The sequence below is a fragment of the Telopea speciosissima genome, chromosome 10 (assembly GCF_018873765.1).
Source record: "Telopea speciosissima isolate NSW1024214 ecotype Mountain lineage chromosome 10, Tspe_v1, whole genome shotgun sequence".
Taxonomy (NCBI): domain Eukaryota; kingdom Viridiplantae; phylum Streptophyta; class Magnoliopsida; order Proteales; family Proteaceae; genus Telopea; species Telopea speciosissima.
In genome coordinates, this window is record NC_057925.1 from 57,347,105 (window position 1) to 57,363,083 (window position 15,979).

The following is a 15,979-nucleotide window of genomic DNA, read 5'->3' on the forward strand; positions in this document are numbered from 1 at the left end:
CACAGCGCTGTCTGAATCTTTCCATCAAAAGCCCTATTTTCTTTTCCTTAGCGCTATTCTTATTTTCTTTCTCCTAATTGTGATCCTTCAAACTGCTCATCCACTGTCTTCTCGTCTCATCGAGCTGCTCATTCAACACTGCTGGAGGCAAATGTACAAATAACAATGTCCCAAACCTATCAGATGGCTAATGTATAAGTTGTTGGAGGCAAATATACAAATAATAATGTCCCAAACCTTAAGAAGCTTCTGCTGAAGTGCTGCCTGAATGAGGTTTTCGGACCAAGAAGAAGTACATTGGTGTGAAGATCTCTTTCCTATATACAAGCCAATTACAATAGCTATCAGCATCTAATACACAAATTAGGATACAACATATATATAGCCGTATTATTTTTAATTATTTTGTAATTGAAGAAAAAAATGAGTCTAGCAGAGATGAGGTGCTGCGGAGGATGTGTGGCACAACCAGGAGAGATAGAGTAAGGAATGATTGTATTAGAACCGAATTGGGAGGTGCACTAATCCAGGTTAAGCTCCGTGAGAGCTGGGGTGGTATGGTCTTGTCCAACAGAGAGCTATGGATGCACTAATAAGGAAATGTGGCCAAATTCAATTTGACGGAGCAAAAAGAGAGGGGCAAGCCTAAAATGACCATTGGAGAAGTGGTAAGAAAGGATATGCATGTGGTAGGGCTCGATCCTAGTATGACCGCGGATAGAGTTGTTTGGAGGACAAGGAACCATGTAGCCGACCCTTTGTAGGGGAATCCGGATCAGCTACCCACATGGGGACGGGTGGGGACAGATCTGATCCCTCCATGGGACGTGGGTCCCACACCCTAGAGGCGGGTCCCACACTCCCATGGAGGGTTCAGATCTGTCCCCACCCGTCCCCATGTGGGTAGCAGATCTGAACTCCTTGTAAAGGGATGTTTCTGGGATACTGCTTTGATTAATGCTTTGACTTTTTCCTTTACTTATTTTCTTTTTAACTTCCTTTTACTCCTTTTTACTTCGTTTTACTTCTCTTATTTCTATTATTGTCATAGCCTCTATCGGGTCCATGTAGCCGACCCCATTTAGTTGATAAGGTTATGGTTGTTGTTGTTGTTGTTGTATGGGCGTTTTTGCATGAAAAAACTCTAACCTTCCACCAGCGACCAATCCTTCTGCAGCTTTCTCAAGAAAGGCTTGAACTCTTTGACTTCCTTCTGGAGCAAGGCGCACATATTCTAAGACCTTAACCTGCAAAAGTAAGGAATTCACACTTTATAAACTGCTAACAAGATCTAAATAGTATAAATAAGAAATGTACAGCAAAAGCTAGCAATTTATTTCTCATACGACCCTGACAAACAAGATTTTTTCAAAGTTTAAAATGTTATCATAAACAAACTACAGAACACCGAGACCTTACCAAATTTCTTGTGACGAAACGACCAATAGCTGTTAGACGGAAACTGCTAAGTGAGAAATGACGAGGATCCAGAGGTGCATACCAAGGCATTGGTGAGTCCAAGGCAAGATCCTTCTCCCATATAACCTTATATGTCAAACATATACCAATTCTGACTCAGATCAACCTTATTATTTTGAACTTCCAGGGACAGATCAACATTAATATTTTGAACTTCCAGAGAAAATGGCTCAGTAGAAAGTGCAACCTCCAGTTTACTCACCTCAAATCCTGCAAGTTTTAAAGCTTCAAGACATTGCCTTGTTGACCTGACATCTGGTAGGCCATTACCGAGTTCAATTTCTTCCTGTATCCATAAAGCTAAGTTTGTGTTAGCATGAAATAGAAGTTGAGAAGAAACAGAAGTAGTTTACGGTATTTATAGTACTATATCACCTTTATTTTCTGGTGCACTTGGTTTTTAGAATCGAAAGAGTCAGTCATACACCACTCGTATGCAGCAAAATGCTGGCCAGGCTTTAATACTCTGTAGATCTCGTTGTAGCATCCCAGCTATTTCACCAAATAGAGAGAGGGAGAGATGTCAAACAAATCTGAGCCACAAGATGGATTCAAAAAGTGAAACTGGATGTGCTAACTGCTAATTGACCCAGGGAAATAACAACAGATAACTAATTAATCGAAATAAATACTTCAAAGGAGCATACCGCATCTGGTGCATGGCAAGTAGCTTCTATAGCATACACAGCATCAAAAGTATTGTCCGGAAATGTCATTTTCATGAAGTCAGCCTGCATTGCCATAAAAAATACCATCAAAGAAGTCTGTCAATTAGACATCTTATTAATATTGTTTCTACTAATATTATGTTGTTAATAGGTGAAGAAGGGTTTTGAACCAGGTCTTTGCTATGAAACCCAATAGTCTTTGCCAGCTTAAAATCCATCACCTTCAGAATGGAACATGATGGAAAATGTTACAGCAACTATTTCCCAGGGGAAAAGAAGAAGGAGGGACCAACTCCTCAAATAAGAGGTCATGAGTTCAAACCACCTTGGGGACTATCTCCATCCCCTACCCCGCCCCCCCTACTAAAGCTCTCCAATTCCAAAAAAAAAGAAGAAACAGCAGCATTTGCGTACATTTAGAACAAACTTGGAAGTAAAAAACAAAAACTGAGGAAAATGTCTTTATTCACAAAAGGCTTCACAGCAAGAACACGAACAAAATATATATCAAAGGAATACCAACCTTCACAAAGTCACAGGTCTTGTCCACTCTTGTTATGCGATTCAATTCCTGCAAAGTAATTACCAAATGTAAGTAAATTGCTACAGAGATAGGTCAAATGATATCAGTTTCTGTAAATATGGACTGTAGATTGATGTCATACTATTGAGTCCACAACGGAGTCAGAATATAAAAAACAAACATATAAGGTTAATGCCACATGAGGTATCATTGCAAAGCAACAAGATAATTACTTACTTTTCCTCTTGATATCTGATACTCATTATTGTTCAACCCCGTAATGGCTGTTGAGCTGCAACATACAAGTCAAATAATTCTCAGAGCCTTCTCCTGGAAAGGATCAAGTTAAATCATCTGAACTTCCATAAAAAGTTAAATCATTTGAACTTCCATAAAGGTACAGTTAGTCTGAGGTATGAACTCCCAAACAGAACGACACAGAAATACACAAGGGAGATACAAGCTGGAAGAATTACATAGCGTCTAATTGAATGATATAAAAAAAAAATGCTTACTTTTCTTCTGGAAATTTTCAAAAAAAATAAATCAATCTACAGTTTGACCACTGATCAATACAATTAAGCCCAATTAGTTAGGCAGTTTTAGGCTTAATATGGAGGGTTTACGATTTTATGATGCAGCAGCAAAGTTCTGCCCTAAAACCTAATTAGAATCAGGGTTTCAGATCTCTGCATTAGCTTAAATCTAGTGTAACTGCATCAAAGGTCCAAAGATACCAAGCATTTTCTCTAGTAAAGCTAAATGGTGAGATGTACCTACGAACGGCTTTAAAAGAGAAAATCGAACAAGTTACCTTGGGCAGTAAGCACCACTTTAAAAACTGAAGGGGTCATATATGGTTGATAGCAATATTTGACAGTTCATAAGACAAGGTTCAGCAGTTTATTTTAATGACAGTGTCATAATTTATAGGGCAGAGACTAACAATCCCACAATCACATAAACAAGTTACAAGGAATGTATGTTTTCACTATCCGTTTATTAATATTAGAATGATTAAGTAACTTTCAGGACTGAGGGTTTTTGATTTCTTAAGTTACCTAAATCGAGCAATTTCTCTTAATGGCCCACCAATTCCACAACCAACATCCAACACCTACAGTCACACTCAGAAGCCAAATCACAACTTCGTTTATTTAAAGTCTAATAATTGTCAGATTCTTTATTCACATTTACACTGCAAGAACACCGAGTGAAATCAAACCTTTTGTCCAGGTTTCAAACCTAGCTGTAAAGCAAGAAAGTGCTCATGCCGCTTAATGCTCTCTCTAAGAGACTCTCCTTCCCATCTACAAAATATGGTCTTGGTTAGTACGTTTTCTGAAGTGATGAAATAAACCTAAATCAATTATCTTTGTAGAAGAAATAACTGAAAAAAAAGGAGGGGGGAGAGGAACTAACCTGGGTGCAAAATGGAAAGACTCGCCCCAGCCAAACTCATAGAAACTAGTTGAAAGATCGTAATATTTGTTAACCTGAAACCAAAAAGGGCACAAGAATGCCCTTGAAATCCTTATCCCAAGTCAATGGTATTAATCACACAAATTCTGTTCTACCATTCCACTTCATAGGATCATTATCTTTAATAGACTAATGGAATCTATATTTTCCTCTATGCATTACATGATTAAGACAAACAGAAGCAACCAAGAAAACCTGGGTGTGGGGGAGATAGAGAGAGTTGCTGTTCTCATACCATATCAGAGTAGTTAGCTTTTCTCTGTTCCTCGTTGCCTCCAAAACTGGCATGATACTTCTCATACCTATATTATTGCACCAAAATTATGTCAAAAAAAAAAAACTCAAGAAATCATATTAGCTAGACAGAAGCAACCCCGGTGGACTGATTACATAGACATTCTTCAAGGGTGTCATTGTTTACATCTAAGAAGGCAATATAACAGAGTACAAGAATGCAATCTTCTTGCAGCACAGGATGCAGGTTCTCATAGAGATAAATTTCCAGGTCATTCAGATTAAGGACTTAGTGTTTGAGATGAATACAAGCTGGATCTCATGCATTGCAAATTCTGTACTAAAAGATTAAAAAAACAGAAAAAGGAAGAAGATAATATACTGATCAACAGCAGAAAGAACTTCATTCTTCTCAATCTTTCCACCAACACCAGATGCCAGATCCAATGCTCCTTCTTTCGACATCTCGTAATATGCTCGATCACAAAAATATCTGAAAACGCTTCCAATGGGAATAAAGGGTCAAATCTTTAATCATTTTAAGATTTAAGACAAAAATATATCAAAATAAAGGTCAAAATGTTAAAAAAAATTTAAAAAGCATCAAAATACGCTCCACATCAATGGTGGTTCTTCTCAGGGGACAGGGAGAAAGAAACGACGCCATTGATGCAACAGAGGTACTTACATGAGGAGGAGAAGAGAAATTGAAAAGTCCACACAATAGAAAAGAAACGAGAATGAGAGCTCCTTCGGCGCACAGAAGGCAATTATAGATGGGTGAGGGGGCGAGAGAGAGAGAGGGAGGGAGAGAGTCTCGGAAGAGTTTAAGAGAAAGAACAGAACCGAAAGAATTTTTTCCCCCTTTTTTAAACCCTTCTTGAGGTAACGACTAACGACTCTGGTCGTACACAAATCACGGAAGTGCTCTGCCACGTCATCAAGTCACGTACACGTCACGACCCGAAATGTTCCATAACGGGTATAAAGTGTAACGTATGGCAAAGATTGATCCGGAGTAGTCGCTCGAGTTTTAAACAGGAGACGGGTGGCTTTGAATTTTATATCCGGCCAAACGGTTCAGGTTCACGATCCTTGCTGTGGCCCTATGGGTGGACCTTAATCCCTATGACTCTAAGAGCATATATTCCAATCCAGGCTCCAGCGGTTGAGATTTAAGAATAGGTGGCTGTGATTTTGTTGGAGACCTTAGGATCTTTATCACCTCCAGTTGGCTGCCAGGCCCAGTTCCTCAGTTCCTCTAACAAAGGGTGGCTGAAATGACCTCTCTACCCATTCCCAAACACTCTGCCCAGGTGGGATCCACCATCCCCCTATTAGAGGAACTGGGGAACTGGGCCGGTCAGCAAACTGGAGGTGATAATTTTTCGAGACCTTAAAGCGCTTGGAACCTTGGATCAGGAGTTTAGGTACTTTGTGGAGCTAAACCTAGCCTTAGCACATAATTCTAGAAATTAACTATGTGCCAGGAACCCGATTTGAACTAGTGATACGAGGATTTTTAGTCCTCTGCTCTACCAGCAGAGCTATCTTGACTATTCCTGACCTCTTACCCAATCTCAAGGTCATTCCTTCAAGAATAAGGATGCCTACCTTTGGTTATGGGGGAGATCGAAAGCACGAGGTTCGATCAACCAATGAAGCAAGCCAAGTTTTTTGGGTCAGGCTCGCTAGGGAATAGAATCATTTTTTTAGGCAGGTAGCCTGATCTACGACCAACCTGCTCCTTCATCATCGGTTTGTTGGAGTTGCAGGGAATCTGGTACTAGCAATCCTAGAGGAGATTCAAGAGAAGCCAACCTTGTAGTTTTCTTAGCTTGAGCGACTCACGCGAAAACAACTGATCGTAGCCCATCCTCCGTTTGCACCGAAGGTACTAAAGAAACAAGAACAACAACTAAAGGGACACATGTTGTCACAAAATTGTAATGAGGAGCTGGTAGGAACTCGTATCAGCTCCATGTGCCATAAGAGTTCACAGGAGTATTTGTGGAAGAAAAAGGATGTGTTGTCACCAAAATTTACATGATGAAAGGATTCTCTAAGCAAGCGGCATAGGGGAGTACACCAATGAGGTGCAACAAAAAGATATCGCACATAGAAGAGCAATGACATTGTTTCATGTGAGTAGGAGAGAGATAGACATGGAGATGCTAGAGTACCTACCCTGGTGGTTCCGAGAACCTTTTCTCATAAAATATATTAGAATGGGAGATCACTGCTAGGTTGGCCCCTACATCAGCACGGGGCTACTAAATGTGGAGGCTTCAATAGGGTTGAGTTTTTTGCATTTCGCAGGGGGCGAGGCCTTCATTTCAACCCCACTGTGTTTTGGGGCAGGAGCCAATTGTAAAGGTGTCAGTCTTGAACCGGAACCAACCAACAATGATGAGAATCGATTATTAATTGATTGGGTCTTGTCTGGCCCTTAAAAGTTACTTGTTTTGGTTTTCGGTTTCTCACTCAGTGCTCACTCTCTTGGGCTAAGGATAATCATGTTAAAATGGGCCATTGAGAATGGGCTTTACATTATTTGTATGGGCCCAATAAATGGGTTAAACAAAATTCCCTCCTTGGGTTTAATGCATTGGTGTTTTGCTTTTCGGACTAATTTAGAACTAGGACCAATTAAGGACCAGAACTGACATGAGCAATTACTAAGTAGTCAGGGGGTGGAAGGTTTGAGGTCGCAGCGGGGGCCGCAGGGCTGAGATAATAGCAGGAGGTGGGGTGGGGTGGCGGGGAAGCAGGGGGTGGGGGTTGAGTCGTAGTAGGAGTTTGGGACTAGTGGGATTGGGGGATTCAGTTCCTCTCTAGGGAGCCCAGCGCCCAAGGAGTGCCCAGGGGGAAATCTAAGGGTTGGGTTGTGACGCGCACATCCCAACCATAATATGTGAAACATCATATATCCAAATTACAAGTTGTCAAAACATTAGGTATCCTAGATGTCAATTCCCCCCCCCCCCCCCTCCTTCCCCTGAAAAAACAAAAAAAGGAATTTTATGAAAGTGCCCAGGGGGAAATCTAAGGGTTGGGTTGTGACGCGCACATCCCAACCATAATATATGAAACATCATATATCCAAATTACAAGTTGTCAAAACATTAGGTATCCTAGATGTCAATTCCCCCCCCCCCCCCTCCTTCCCCTGAAAAAAACAAAAAAAGGAATTTTATGCAAGTGCCCAAGGGGAAATCTAAGGGTTGGGTTGTGACGTGCACATCCCAACCATAATATGTGAAACATCATATATCCAAATTACAAGTTGTCAAAACATTAGGTATCCTAGATGTCAATTCCCCCCCCCCCCTCCTTCCCCTGAAAAAACAAAAAAAGAAATTTTATGAAACATCCCTTGAAAATGGGTCGAAATTCGAATCATCCCTGAAATTTAAAAATATTCAGATCACCCCCTGTATTAGAACCCAATACTCAGATTACACCCTACCGTTAGTTTTACAATGTTAACTAATGAAGTCAGATAGTTAATTTTTTTGAAAACCCTAAACTACCCTTGAACATAGTATAGTTACAATTTTACCCTTGATTTTTAAAAATCCCAAATTCGTTGATCGTCTTCCTTCCTCACAGTATGAGCTACACCGCTGCCGGAGAAAGTACATATAGCCGCATCTATGCCGGAAAAAGTACACATACCACCGGCGTCATAGATCCAACCAGTGGTGGGGACCAGGCAGTGGAACCTCATCAACTCATTTCCATCTGCAACACACCGCGCATCATCATCCTCTCTACTACTACTACTACTGCTGCTTCCGCCGCTGCTGGTGACCTATTCCGATTGAGCACGAGACTTCACCATCTCTCTATATCAATCTGACCGGAGAATATCTTAGGCGACCAGCTCGTGTGGAAGATTATCTCCACAACATTGCAACGCTTATCTTACAAATTCAAGTCGTGGGAGCACATACATGGTAATTGAAGTACAACCTGAGGTTTCACTACTGATGCTTTTTTTTTGTCTTTTTCTAAAGACAAATACGAAAGAAAAGGAAAAACGTACCATTTCTTGAGCCAAAGGATTTACCAGTGACTTTGCATTGCGTTACAAAAATCTTCTGAAGCTGATCGACCTGGCTGTGAAAGAGCTCTTTCTGAGATTCTAAAAACTTCTGAAAGGACTCCCCAGAGTTCCCAACATCTATTTCCATGAAAGCATCCTTCGAATTCTCCTTTGAAACCTCCATCATCGACCCGAATTGTAAGCTTTTCTTCGTCATATAGCACAAATCGACAAAAACGATATAAAATTTCAAGCATTAGGGTTCGAAGAGAGGGATTTTTAAACAGAATGAAAACTTCAAAGCCACCGTTCAAGAAGACGCCTTTGAACCAAATTCAGCTTTACTAGGTCCTCCTAAATGTCTGAGACTGGATGGAAGGTTGGGCGATCGTGGGTTTGATTTCCTGGTCCTCTTCTTGGTGGTGTCGACGACGTCCTTGAGGTTCTGAACGCTCTTTCTGCAACTCAAAGAGGCGAGCAAGTGGTTGAGTTGCTTCGGTTTTAGGTGCTAAACGTCTTCGAAGGCTCTCGATTTGCATTGTAAAGGGAAGCAGAGGCGGCGGCGGTGCAACTAGGGCGAAGCAGCGGCGATGGAGTATTTTAGGTTGAAGATGAAGGAAGGGTATTATTGTAAATTTATTCTAATGATTTAGTACAAGGGTAAAATAGATATTTTACACCAATAACTAACAAAACACTTACACCACCGTTAGTGTAGAGGGGGTGATCTGAGTATTTTCAAATTTTAATGGGTGATTCGAGTTTTGACCCATTTTCAGGGGGTGTTTCATAAATTTCCCAAAAAAAAATGATGTAATCTCTTCACTTCAGTGAGAAAACTCAATCTAGGTTGGACATGTTGCCAGGATGCCCAACATGTATCATCCTCTACTCTGCCTTTGGCAAAAACCTCATTGCCCTCATGTGTCTAGCTCTAGGATTGGAGACGATTTGGAGTACGTCGCTAATTTACTGAATATTGACGATACATTTTATAAAAGCGTGACCCTTGCACTAGCGTGGGGGCCAATCACAGCACGCGTGGGAATATCAACATGGGCAAGATTTTTCTCAATCACGAGAGGCGGGGCGATCATTTCACCTCCTTTTGTGTCTAGGTGTTGGCGTTATGCTGTCAAGCAAGGTTCTTTTACGAATGATCAAACATACCCCTAGATTGTGCAATACCCTATGGACACCGATCAAACTCATTGGTCAAGGGGGAGTCCCTTGACCACGGGTGAAGAAAAACTCAATCCAAATCAAAATAGTTAATTTTTAAAAAAAAACTTGTTAACACAAAATTTGATCAAACCAACTTAATTGGATTACAATGGTTGGTAACCATGAAGCTTGACAGTTTCTAGTGTTTTAATAAAGAAAGCAATTCAGTTTGATCACCTACAAATCAAAACTTTAAAACTTTGCTTCAATTTTTATGGCTTCAATTGACTTTATAGCTGATAGTACAAGAAATAAAAGCATGTTTTCATCCATAAGTAATATTGACAATGTATTATTGACTGTTTTGAAGGCTCAAATTTCTATTTGAAGGTTCCTTCAAGAAAATAGGTTAGCCAGTTGGAGCCTCTTCATCAATCTTCACCAACTAAGCTCTCAACCAGAAAATTAATTCTTCTTACGACTGAGTTGTTGTGGAAATGACCAAAAAATAATGAAAATGCAAACTCTATATAAGTGATTCTAAGATTATGAGCATGGGCAGTTTGCAGTTATGAAAATATTTGTTAGTGTATTCAAAGTGGGACAAAATGGGTACAATTGTCTCCTTGAATTTATGATTTTGTTAAATCTACAACATATACATAATTATGAGATAGTCCCTTAGGGTGCACATTAAGATAATACATTTCCTTACACCTTAAAAAAGAATTAAAAAATGTTGCAAAAAAATGGAAACTTTTGATTGGAAGTGTTTTAATTATGAAGAGCTTGTAGAGGGTTTTTTTTTTCCCCTTCCTTCATTTGGATACTCATGCTTGCCTGACTTGATATCTTGTACCTGGTTAAGTTTGTAAAGGTAAAGGATTCCATAGAGATCGATACATCCTTGCAAATTGGAAAGGAGCAAATTGTTGCAATTCTCTTTTATGTTCACCTGAGGACTGTGGTGAAGGAAGAATCCATTTATCATAAGTGATTTGACCTTGTGATTGGATTCTTATGTCATCATAAACTAAGATTGGATTCTTTTTAGTTTTTGGTTTAGATAGCTCAATCTCCATTTAATGATATTAATATCTTGTCATTTCACATATAGATTTGAAAAATCATGACCACTAGTAAATCACTTTCAAATTGTTTTGAAAACGAATTTTTATCACCGAGTTTTCCTTAAGCTAAGGTGAAGAGGATTCCCTTGACATCGACTTTCGCATATGGGTAAAAGGTGTTACCTAACAAAGAAAAATATTTTCGACTTCGTCTAATAAAAGGGGGTTATGTTTTAAGATCCTAGGACAGTGGCTGAACCTTACACTACAGGTGTAAGAAAACTTTCTCAGAGAAAGTTTTCTAGATGCATTGCTGTTAATTCCTTCCACTCTAATTGAACTGTTGTGTCCGATATCTCATTAAGATCTCTCATTGGGCCATCTTGTGCTATCAATAGTATTAAAGCTTTTTCAAGTATGGCCTGTTATTAGTTATTTGGATCGGACATTAGCAAGAAACAGACTCGTAGCAGAAAAATATGTAATCTCGTGTATTTAGAAGATGATAACATAAGTCACATTCTCAAAGAAGTTCATAAATAGATCTCTTTCACTATTAGGCCTCCCTTTGATAGTAGATAACTTAGATACCATAGGGCAACCAGGAATGAAGTCCCACAAAGGCCAAGTGTACAGAAACAAGACCTAACATGATTTTTGTGTAGATGATGATGATAGCAGCTAATTCTTAACAGATAACACCTTAACTTGATCCAAAATGGGACCGCAAAGAGATCCAAAGTCATCAATCCTTGTGTGGTAAAAGGAACTGTAGAATGTAAGCCTTGTCCTTGGTGCATCTGCTGTGAATTTGAAACTAGCAGTCTTGAAACCACCCTTCCCATGGGATTTGTAGGGGACTTTCAGGGTCTCTTTCCCTGCAAAAGCTTCAACCATCATGGATCCATGGCAGCCATTCTTTGCATCTCCAACTGTGAAAGTGACATTGTAGAGCTTGCCCGGATTTGTTCTCAAGATTTGGGCAATTGCACTTTCTCTTCCTGCAACCAGCTCAACTGCTGCCTGTCCAGAGGGCACACTGAAATGCTGTGAGTCTATGTATTTCACAGCTTTCAGGGATTCAATTATCCACCCTGGGAGGGGAGATGTGAGGTCTTGCTGCCTGGGGGGAAGGAGAACACCATTGGTGGAGTTATGGAAAAGATGAGGACCCTCTTCGAATTCGCCATTCTTAACCAAGTTAACTGCAAGACATTGTGAAATTAGTCAGCAAAATTATCAAATTTGAGATGGAAAAAAGAAAAACCAGATGAAGGAGGACACTGTTGGCAGGTTCAACCCAAAACCTTGAGGCATTAAGTGAAAATAGTTACTCAAGTATGTAAAGGAACCAAGGACCTAAACAAACCGAATGTAAGACTATAACTCTATGTTAACACAAACACCAAGAAACACGAAGAAAAACAAAACAGAGCAAACATGTCAAGAAACACAAAGAAAAACAAAACAGAGCAAGGATGTTACAGATTTAACGTGGTTTATACACCAATATGATGTGCTAGATCCACAGGCAAAGCTGAAGATGATTCACTATGAGATGGAAGAAAATACAACGGAGATCTCTCAAGAACACCCAAAGGTTGTAGCAAGAATTCTCACCAGAAACCCTAACTCGAAAAAATCCCCAAATTTAACTTCTTTTCTTTCTAACACAACAAGACAATAAGACAAACAAATAATCATCCAAGTCGGGTCGATCCATCGGGTCAGCTCAAGCCCTCAGCTACCATCACATACCTCACAAAATTTCTCTTTTGGGTCGCCACCAAAAATGTCATTGGGATACAACAATTCAAGACACAAGTAACACTTTATAACTCCCAATACCCCTTCACATGTAGGTGGAATAGGCAGAAATTGACGTCACTGATAATGCAAGGAAAAGAACCAACAAACAAAGGGCTCTAATACAATGTTGAAAACTCCCAATAGACCCAAAATGAAAGCAGAATAAACAAGCAGAGTTTGGAAGAACAAACCCAAAAGGATATGAATTCCGTCTCCTAACACACATAGAAGCTAGATCAAAGATCTAGAAGGAAAAGAAACCAGTAAACATAAAGAAATGTTCACCTACCTCTTGTGGGCATGGGAGGATAAAGCTCTTTAATGGCAACCACATCCAAGAGAGGTCCACAAGCAGCATCCTCTTGCATACCTGGGTTGTGGAATATCACCTTAGCAACCTTAGAGGTGGCCCTGAATCCCCAGGCATAAGTGTCACCTCCATTGCTGCTGTATAATGTTTGAAGAGGGAGGTCCCCTGTTAGAGGAGGAACTGAAACCCTCAACACCTCATCCTGAGCACAAGTCCTTGAAGCACCAAATGTGAGAGAGTAAAGAGAGCCTGGTTTTACTGGTATGGTTTGGGAGATTGAGGCATCATTGCCAAGCCTTACTGCATGAACACCATGAGCAACAGCAAAATACATGCCACCGGGTTGTGGACCACTAGAGATATACTCAACAAGGCCACTTATTTCCCATTTGGGCAATGAGTACTTCCCCTTAATGATTGTCTTGTTAAGGTCTGTTGCCTTTGGCCCTTCTTCAAAGTTTCCATTTGGGAGAAATCCTGAGAAAGATGAATAAAGAGGTATCAGCAATGAGAAAAGTTAGAAAAGCAGCAGAAACGAAGTCAGGAAAAACCCCACAACTCAAAAATGGTCGATAATTTACTCCAAAATAAATAGTCCATAACATCATAAATGAGAAGAAATATCTGCAAATGACAATACCCGAGTAGAAAAACTGAGCACAAGTGGAGGTGGTGGGGGGGGGGGGGGATGAGAAAACCAAACTCAATGAGTAGCTTAGCACCTCAAGAACAACTCAAACATGCATAGGAGCCAAAGAAACACAACTGAATAAATGGTCTAGAACACGCACGATTGACCAAAAAATGAGAAGAGGTCTCCATAAATCACAATACCTAAACAGCAAATCAGAGTGAAAGAAGAAATCAAACTCAAGTAGCAGCTTAGTAGATGAAAGAACAGAAAAAAATAAATAAATATGAATAAAGAAAAACAAGTGTCTAGAACATCACATATACACCAAAACAGATTAACAGAGTAGACACATAAAGAAACTGAAAAAACTTAATGAGAGGCTTAGTACACCATCAACAGCTCAAAATGGAGAGGAACCAGAGGAAAACAACTCAAGAAAACAGCATTATATGGAGAAAAGTAAAACCCAAGAGAGGCCTAACTCAGCATTACAAGAACTAGAAACAGCACAACAATATAACAAAAAAGGAATATAAAAGAACAATAGAGACCACATTGCAACAACAAGAAGAAGCACACATCAAACCAGAGTAACAGATTAAAAATAGGAAAAAAGGACATTACCATCAAAATAAGTCGCTTTAACTGCAAGGGCAGGACTTGAGAAGGTTGAAGAGCATAAAAGCAACAGAGAGAGTAGCACCAACATTTTCTTTCTACACAGAGTGAAGAGAAGAAACCAAGAAGACCAAGAAGGAAGAAAAGGTTCCAAGGATGGGACAGATTACATCTGCTGAGCTCACATTTATATGTTGGACAGAGAATGGTTGAAAGGATAAAGAGGAGAGAAGGTTTGGGAGAAAGTAGAGCTGAAATCACGTTGAATTGTTGACTATCCTCTGAGATTGCCCTTGTGATTCTTGTCTGCTTGTCTCAGGTTTTTTTTTATTATTTTGCTTCCCATAATTCAAGGCAGGGACACGTATACAGTTATAGAAAATTAAATTTCCAAGGTTGGGTCCCACCTCTTTCCGTTCCGGGATTTTCTCTTTAAGCTGATTCGCTACAGAAATTTAATTATTTAATTGCAGGCAAGGACAACATGCGTCGTGCTCGGTGTTCCAAATCACATAGATCTAGTCCGTCCAATTTAGGTGGGATCCACATGATGACATGTTTCCCATGTTGATGAGATCAATTGGGGTCCAGTGATTGGACACTCGGTAATTAGACTCTTATCGTATTCCATGCAAAGTCTGTGTTTAGGAACGTGGTGGGGTCCCACGCATGTGGTGATATGATTATCTTGGATTTTGTCTAAAAGGATAATAGTGTGAAAAGAAAAGAACGAATGATTTCATTAAAAAAGGGAATAATGTGGAAAAGGGAGTAATGGGCCCTGTCTGACAAACTTATGAGTTTATAAGTATAGGGCCATGGGCTCACAAATCAAACATGAAGTCCATGAACTGCGACCCATATGGAATCTTGAGAATCATTTTCACGAGGCAACAGTGAGAATAATTTAAGGATAAGTTCGGTTCCTTTTTTTGGTTTGGTTTTAGTTCGGTTTAAGATACAAAATATATAAATTGCAATTGACCCGAAGCCAAAAACTTTTTTCAAAACACTTCTAAATGAAGATGGACAACTTTTTTGTTTTTTTGTAATTAAGAATTCTTGCAAAAATAATTTGAAAACTTTCTCCAAGTTTTTATTATAAAAGAATTTTTTTAATCATTATCCCATGTAACACCATGTGATAATATATCTAACTCCAAATCATTCCATATTTGGTTATTAAATTTCACTTTACTTTGCATCCATTTCCTTTTGGTTTAAAATATAAAATAAATATTACATGTAAAATATATTTTTATTAGATATGGTAAGAAATTTAAATAGTTTATACAATCACATGGGGTAATGATTACAAAAGTTTCTTTTTCAGGTTTGAAAATTTTTCCTTCCCTTCCCTTCCCTTTAATTTTACTTGCAACCAAACGGAGCCTCGGCTCGCATCAAAGTTCCAATAATTGGAAACAGATCTAAACTGGTTTGGGAGATGGCCCATCAAATAAGTGGTGGACCTCAGTTGGGTTGAGATAGAGAGAAAAGTTGGCCCCTAATGGACTTTAAGGATTAAGCTCCTCTCCAAGGAGCCTAGCGCCTAGGGAGTACGTAGGGTGGCATCCAACGGTTGGACTGATGCATCGAAATATGTGTGGCACAGCCCAGCCCTTGAATGCCCCTGGGCTCAATGGAGAGGAGCCAGATCTAAACTTTAATCATATGTGGAACAGGGCACATGGTATGGGACATTAGAACCTACCAGTAGTGTGGACGTGGACCCTGTGTTCCCATCTATTAAGATCAACCAATCTATTACCGAAAAAAAAATATATTACCTATAACTTAATATTCATACCTAATAGTAAATGGTTAATAACTATATGGCGCCATGGGCCATTAAGACCTTGATGGGCCATTAAGGCCTTGTGCGTCTTCTACGGGTGGAGGAAAACATTGAGAGTATAAGTACCGTCCAAGGCCCTCTA

At 39.6% G+C, this 15,979-nt stretch overlaps 2 protein-coding genes across 2 annotated transcripts; both read right to left on the reverse strand.

Moving 5' to 3' along the window:
• Window positions 1-210: 210 nt before the first annotated feature.
• LOC122642777 (cycloartenol-C-24-methyltransferase) lies at window positions 211-4,919 on the reverse strand. The gene is made up of 13 exons (XM_043836356.1): window positions 4,769-4,919; window positions 4,388-4,454; window positions 4,093-4,166; window positions 3,896-3,980; window positions 3,732-3,787; window positions 2,908-2,962; window positions 2,671-2,718; window positions 2,127-2,210; window positions 1,855-1,971; window positions 1,682-1,765; window positions 1,420-1,545; window positions 1,150-1,247; window positions 211-317 (listed from the first exon to the last, which is right to left on the reverse strand). Exons 1-13 carry the CDS (start codon window positions 4,849-4,851, stop codon window positions 239-241), a joined length of 1,056 nt encoding a protein of 351 aa, XP_043692291.1. The 5' UTR covers window positions 4,852-4,919; the 3' UTR covers window positions 211-238.
• Window positions 4,920-11,135: 6,216 nt separating this feature from the next.
• Window positions 11,136-14,207, reverse strand: LOC122643030. Its single transcript, XM_043836656.1, has 3 exons — window positions 14,046-14,207; window positions 12,767-13,264; window positions 11,136-11,873 (listed from the first exon to the last, which is right to left on the reverse strand). Exons 1-3 carry the CDS (start codon window positions 14,128-14,130, stop codon window positions 11,350-11,352), a joined length of 1,107 nt encoding a protein of 368 aa, XP_043692591.1. The 5' UTR covers window positions 14,131-14,207; the 3' UTR covers window positions 11,136-11,349.
• Between the last annotated feature and the right edge of the window lie 1,772 nt (window positions 14,208-15,979).

Excerpts from the sequence above, each read along its gene's own strand:
- LOC122642777 (XM_043836356.1), bottom strand. The coding sequence starts at position 4,851 with ATGTCGAAAGAAGGAGCATTGGATCTGGCATCTGGTGTTGGTGGAAAG. Across the intron at positions 3,788-3,895 it reads GTTTGAAACCTGGACAAAAG|GTGTTGGATGTTGGTTGTGG; the intron begins GTTTGATTTCAC and ends GTGTGACTGTAG. Across the intron at positions 1,972-2,126 it reads CTTGCCATGCACCAGATGCG|CTGGGATGCTACAACGAGAT; the intron begins GTATGCTCCTTT and ends TTGGTGAAATAG.
- LOC122643030 (XM_043836656.1), bottom strand. The coding sequence starts at position 14,130 with ATGTTGGTGCTACTCTCTCTGTTGCTTTTATGCTCTTCAACCTTCTCA. Across the intron at positions 13,265-14,045 it reads TAAAGCGACTTATTTTGATG|GATTTCTCCCAAATGGAAAC; the intron begins GTAATGTCCTTT and ends CATCTTTCTCAG. Across the intron at positions 11,874-12,766 it reads TCCTCCCATGCCCACAAGAG|TTAACTTGGTTAAGAATGGC; the intron begins GTAGGTGAACAT and ends AATGTCTTGCAG.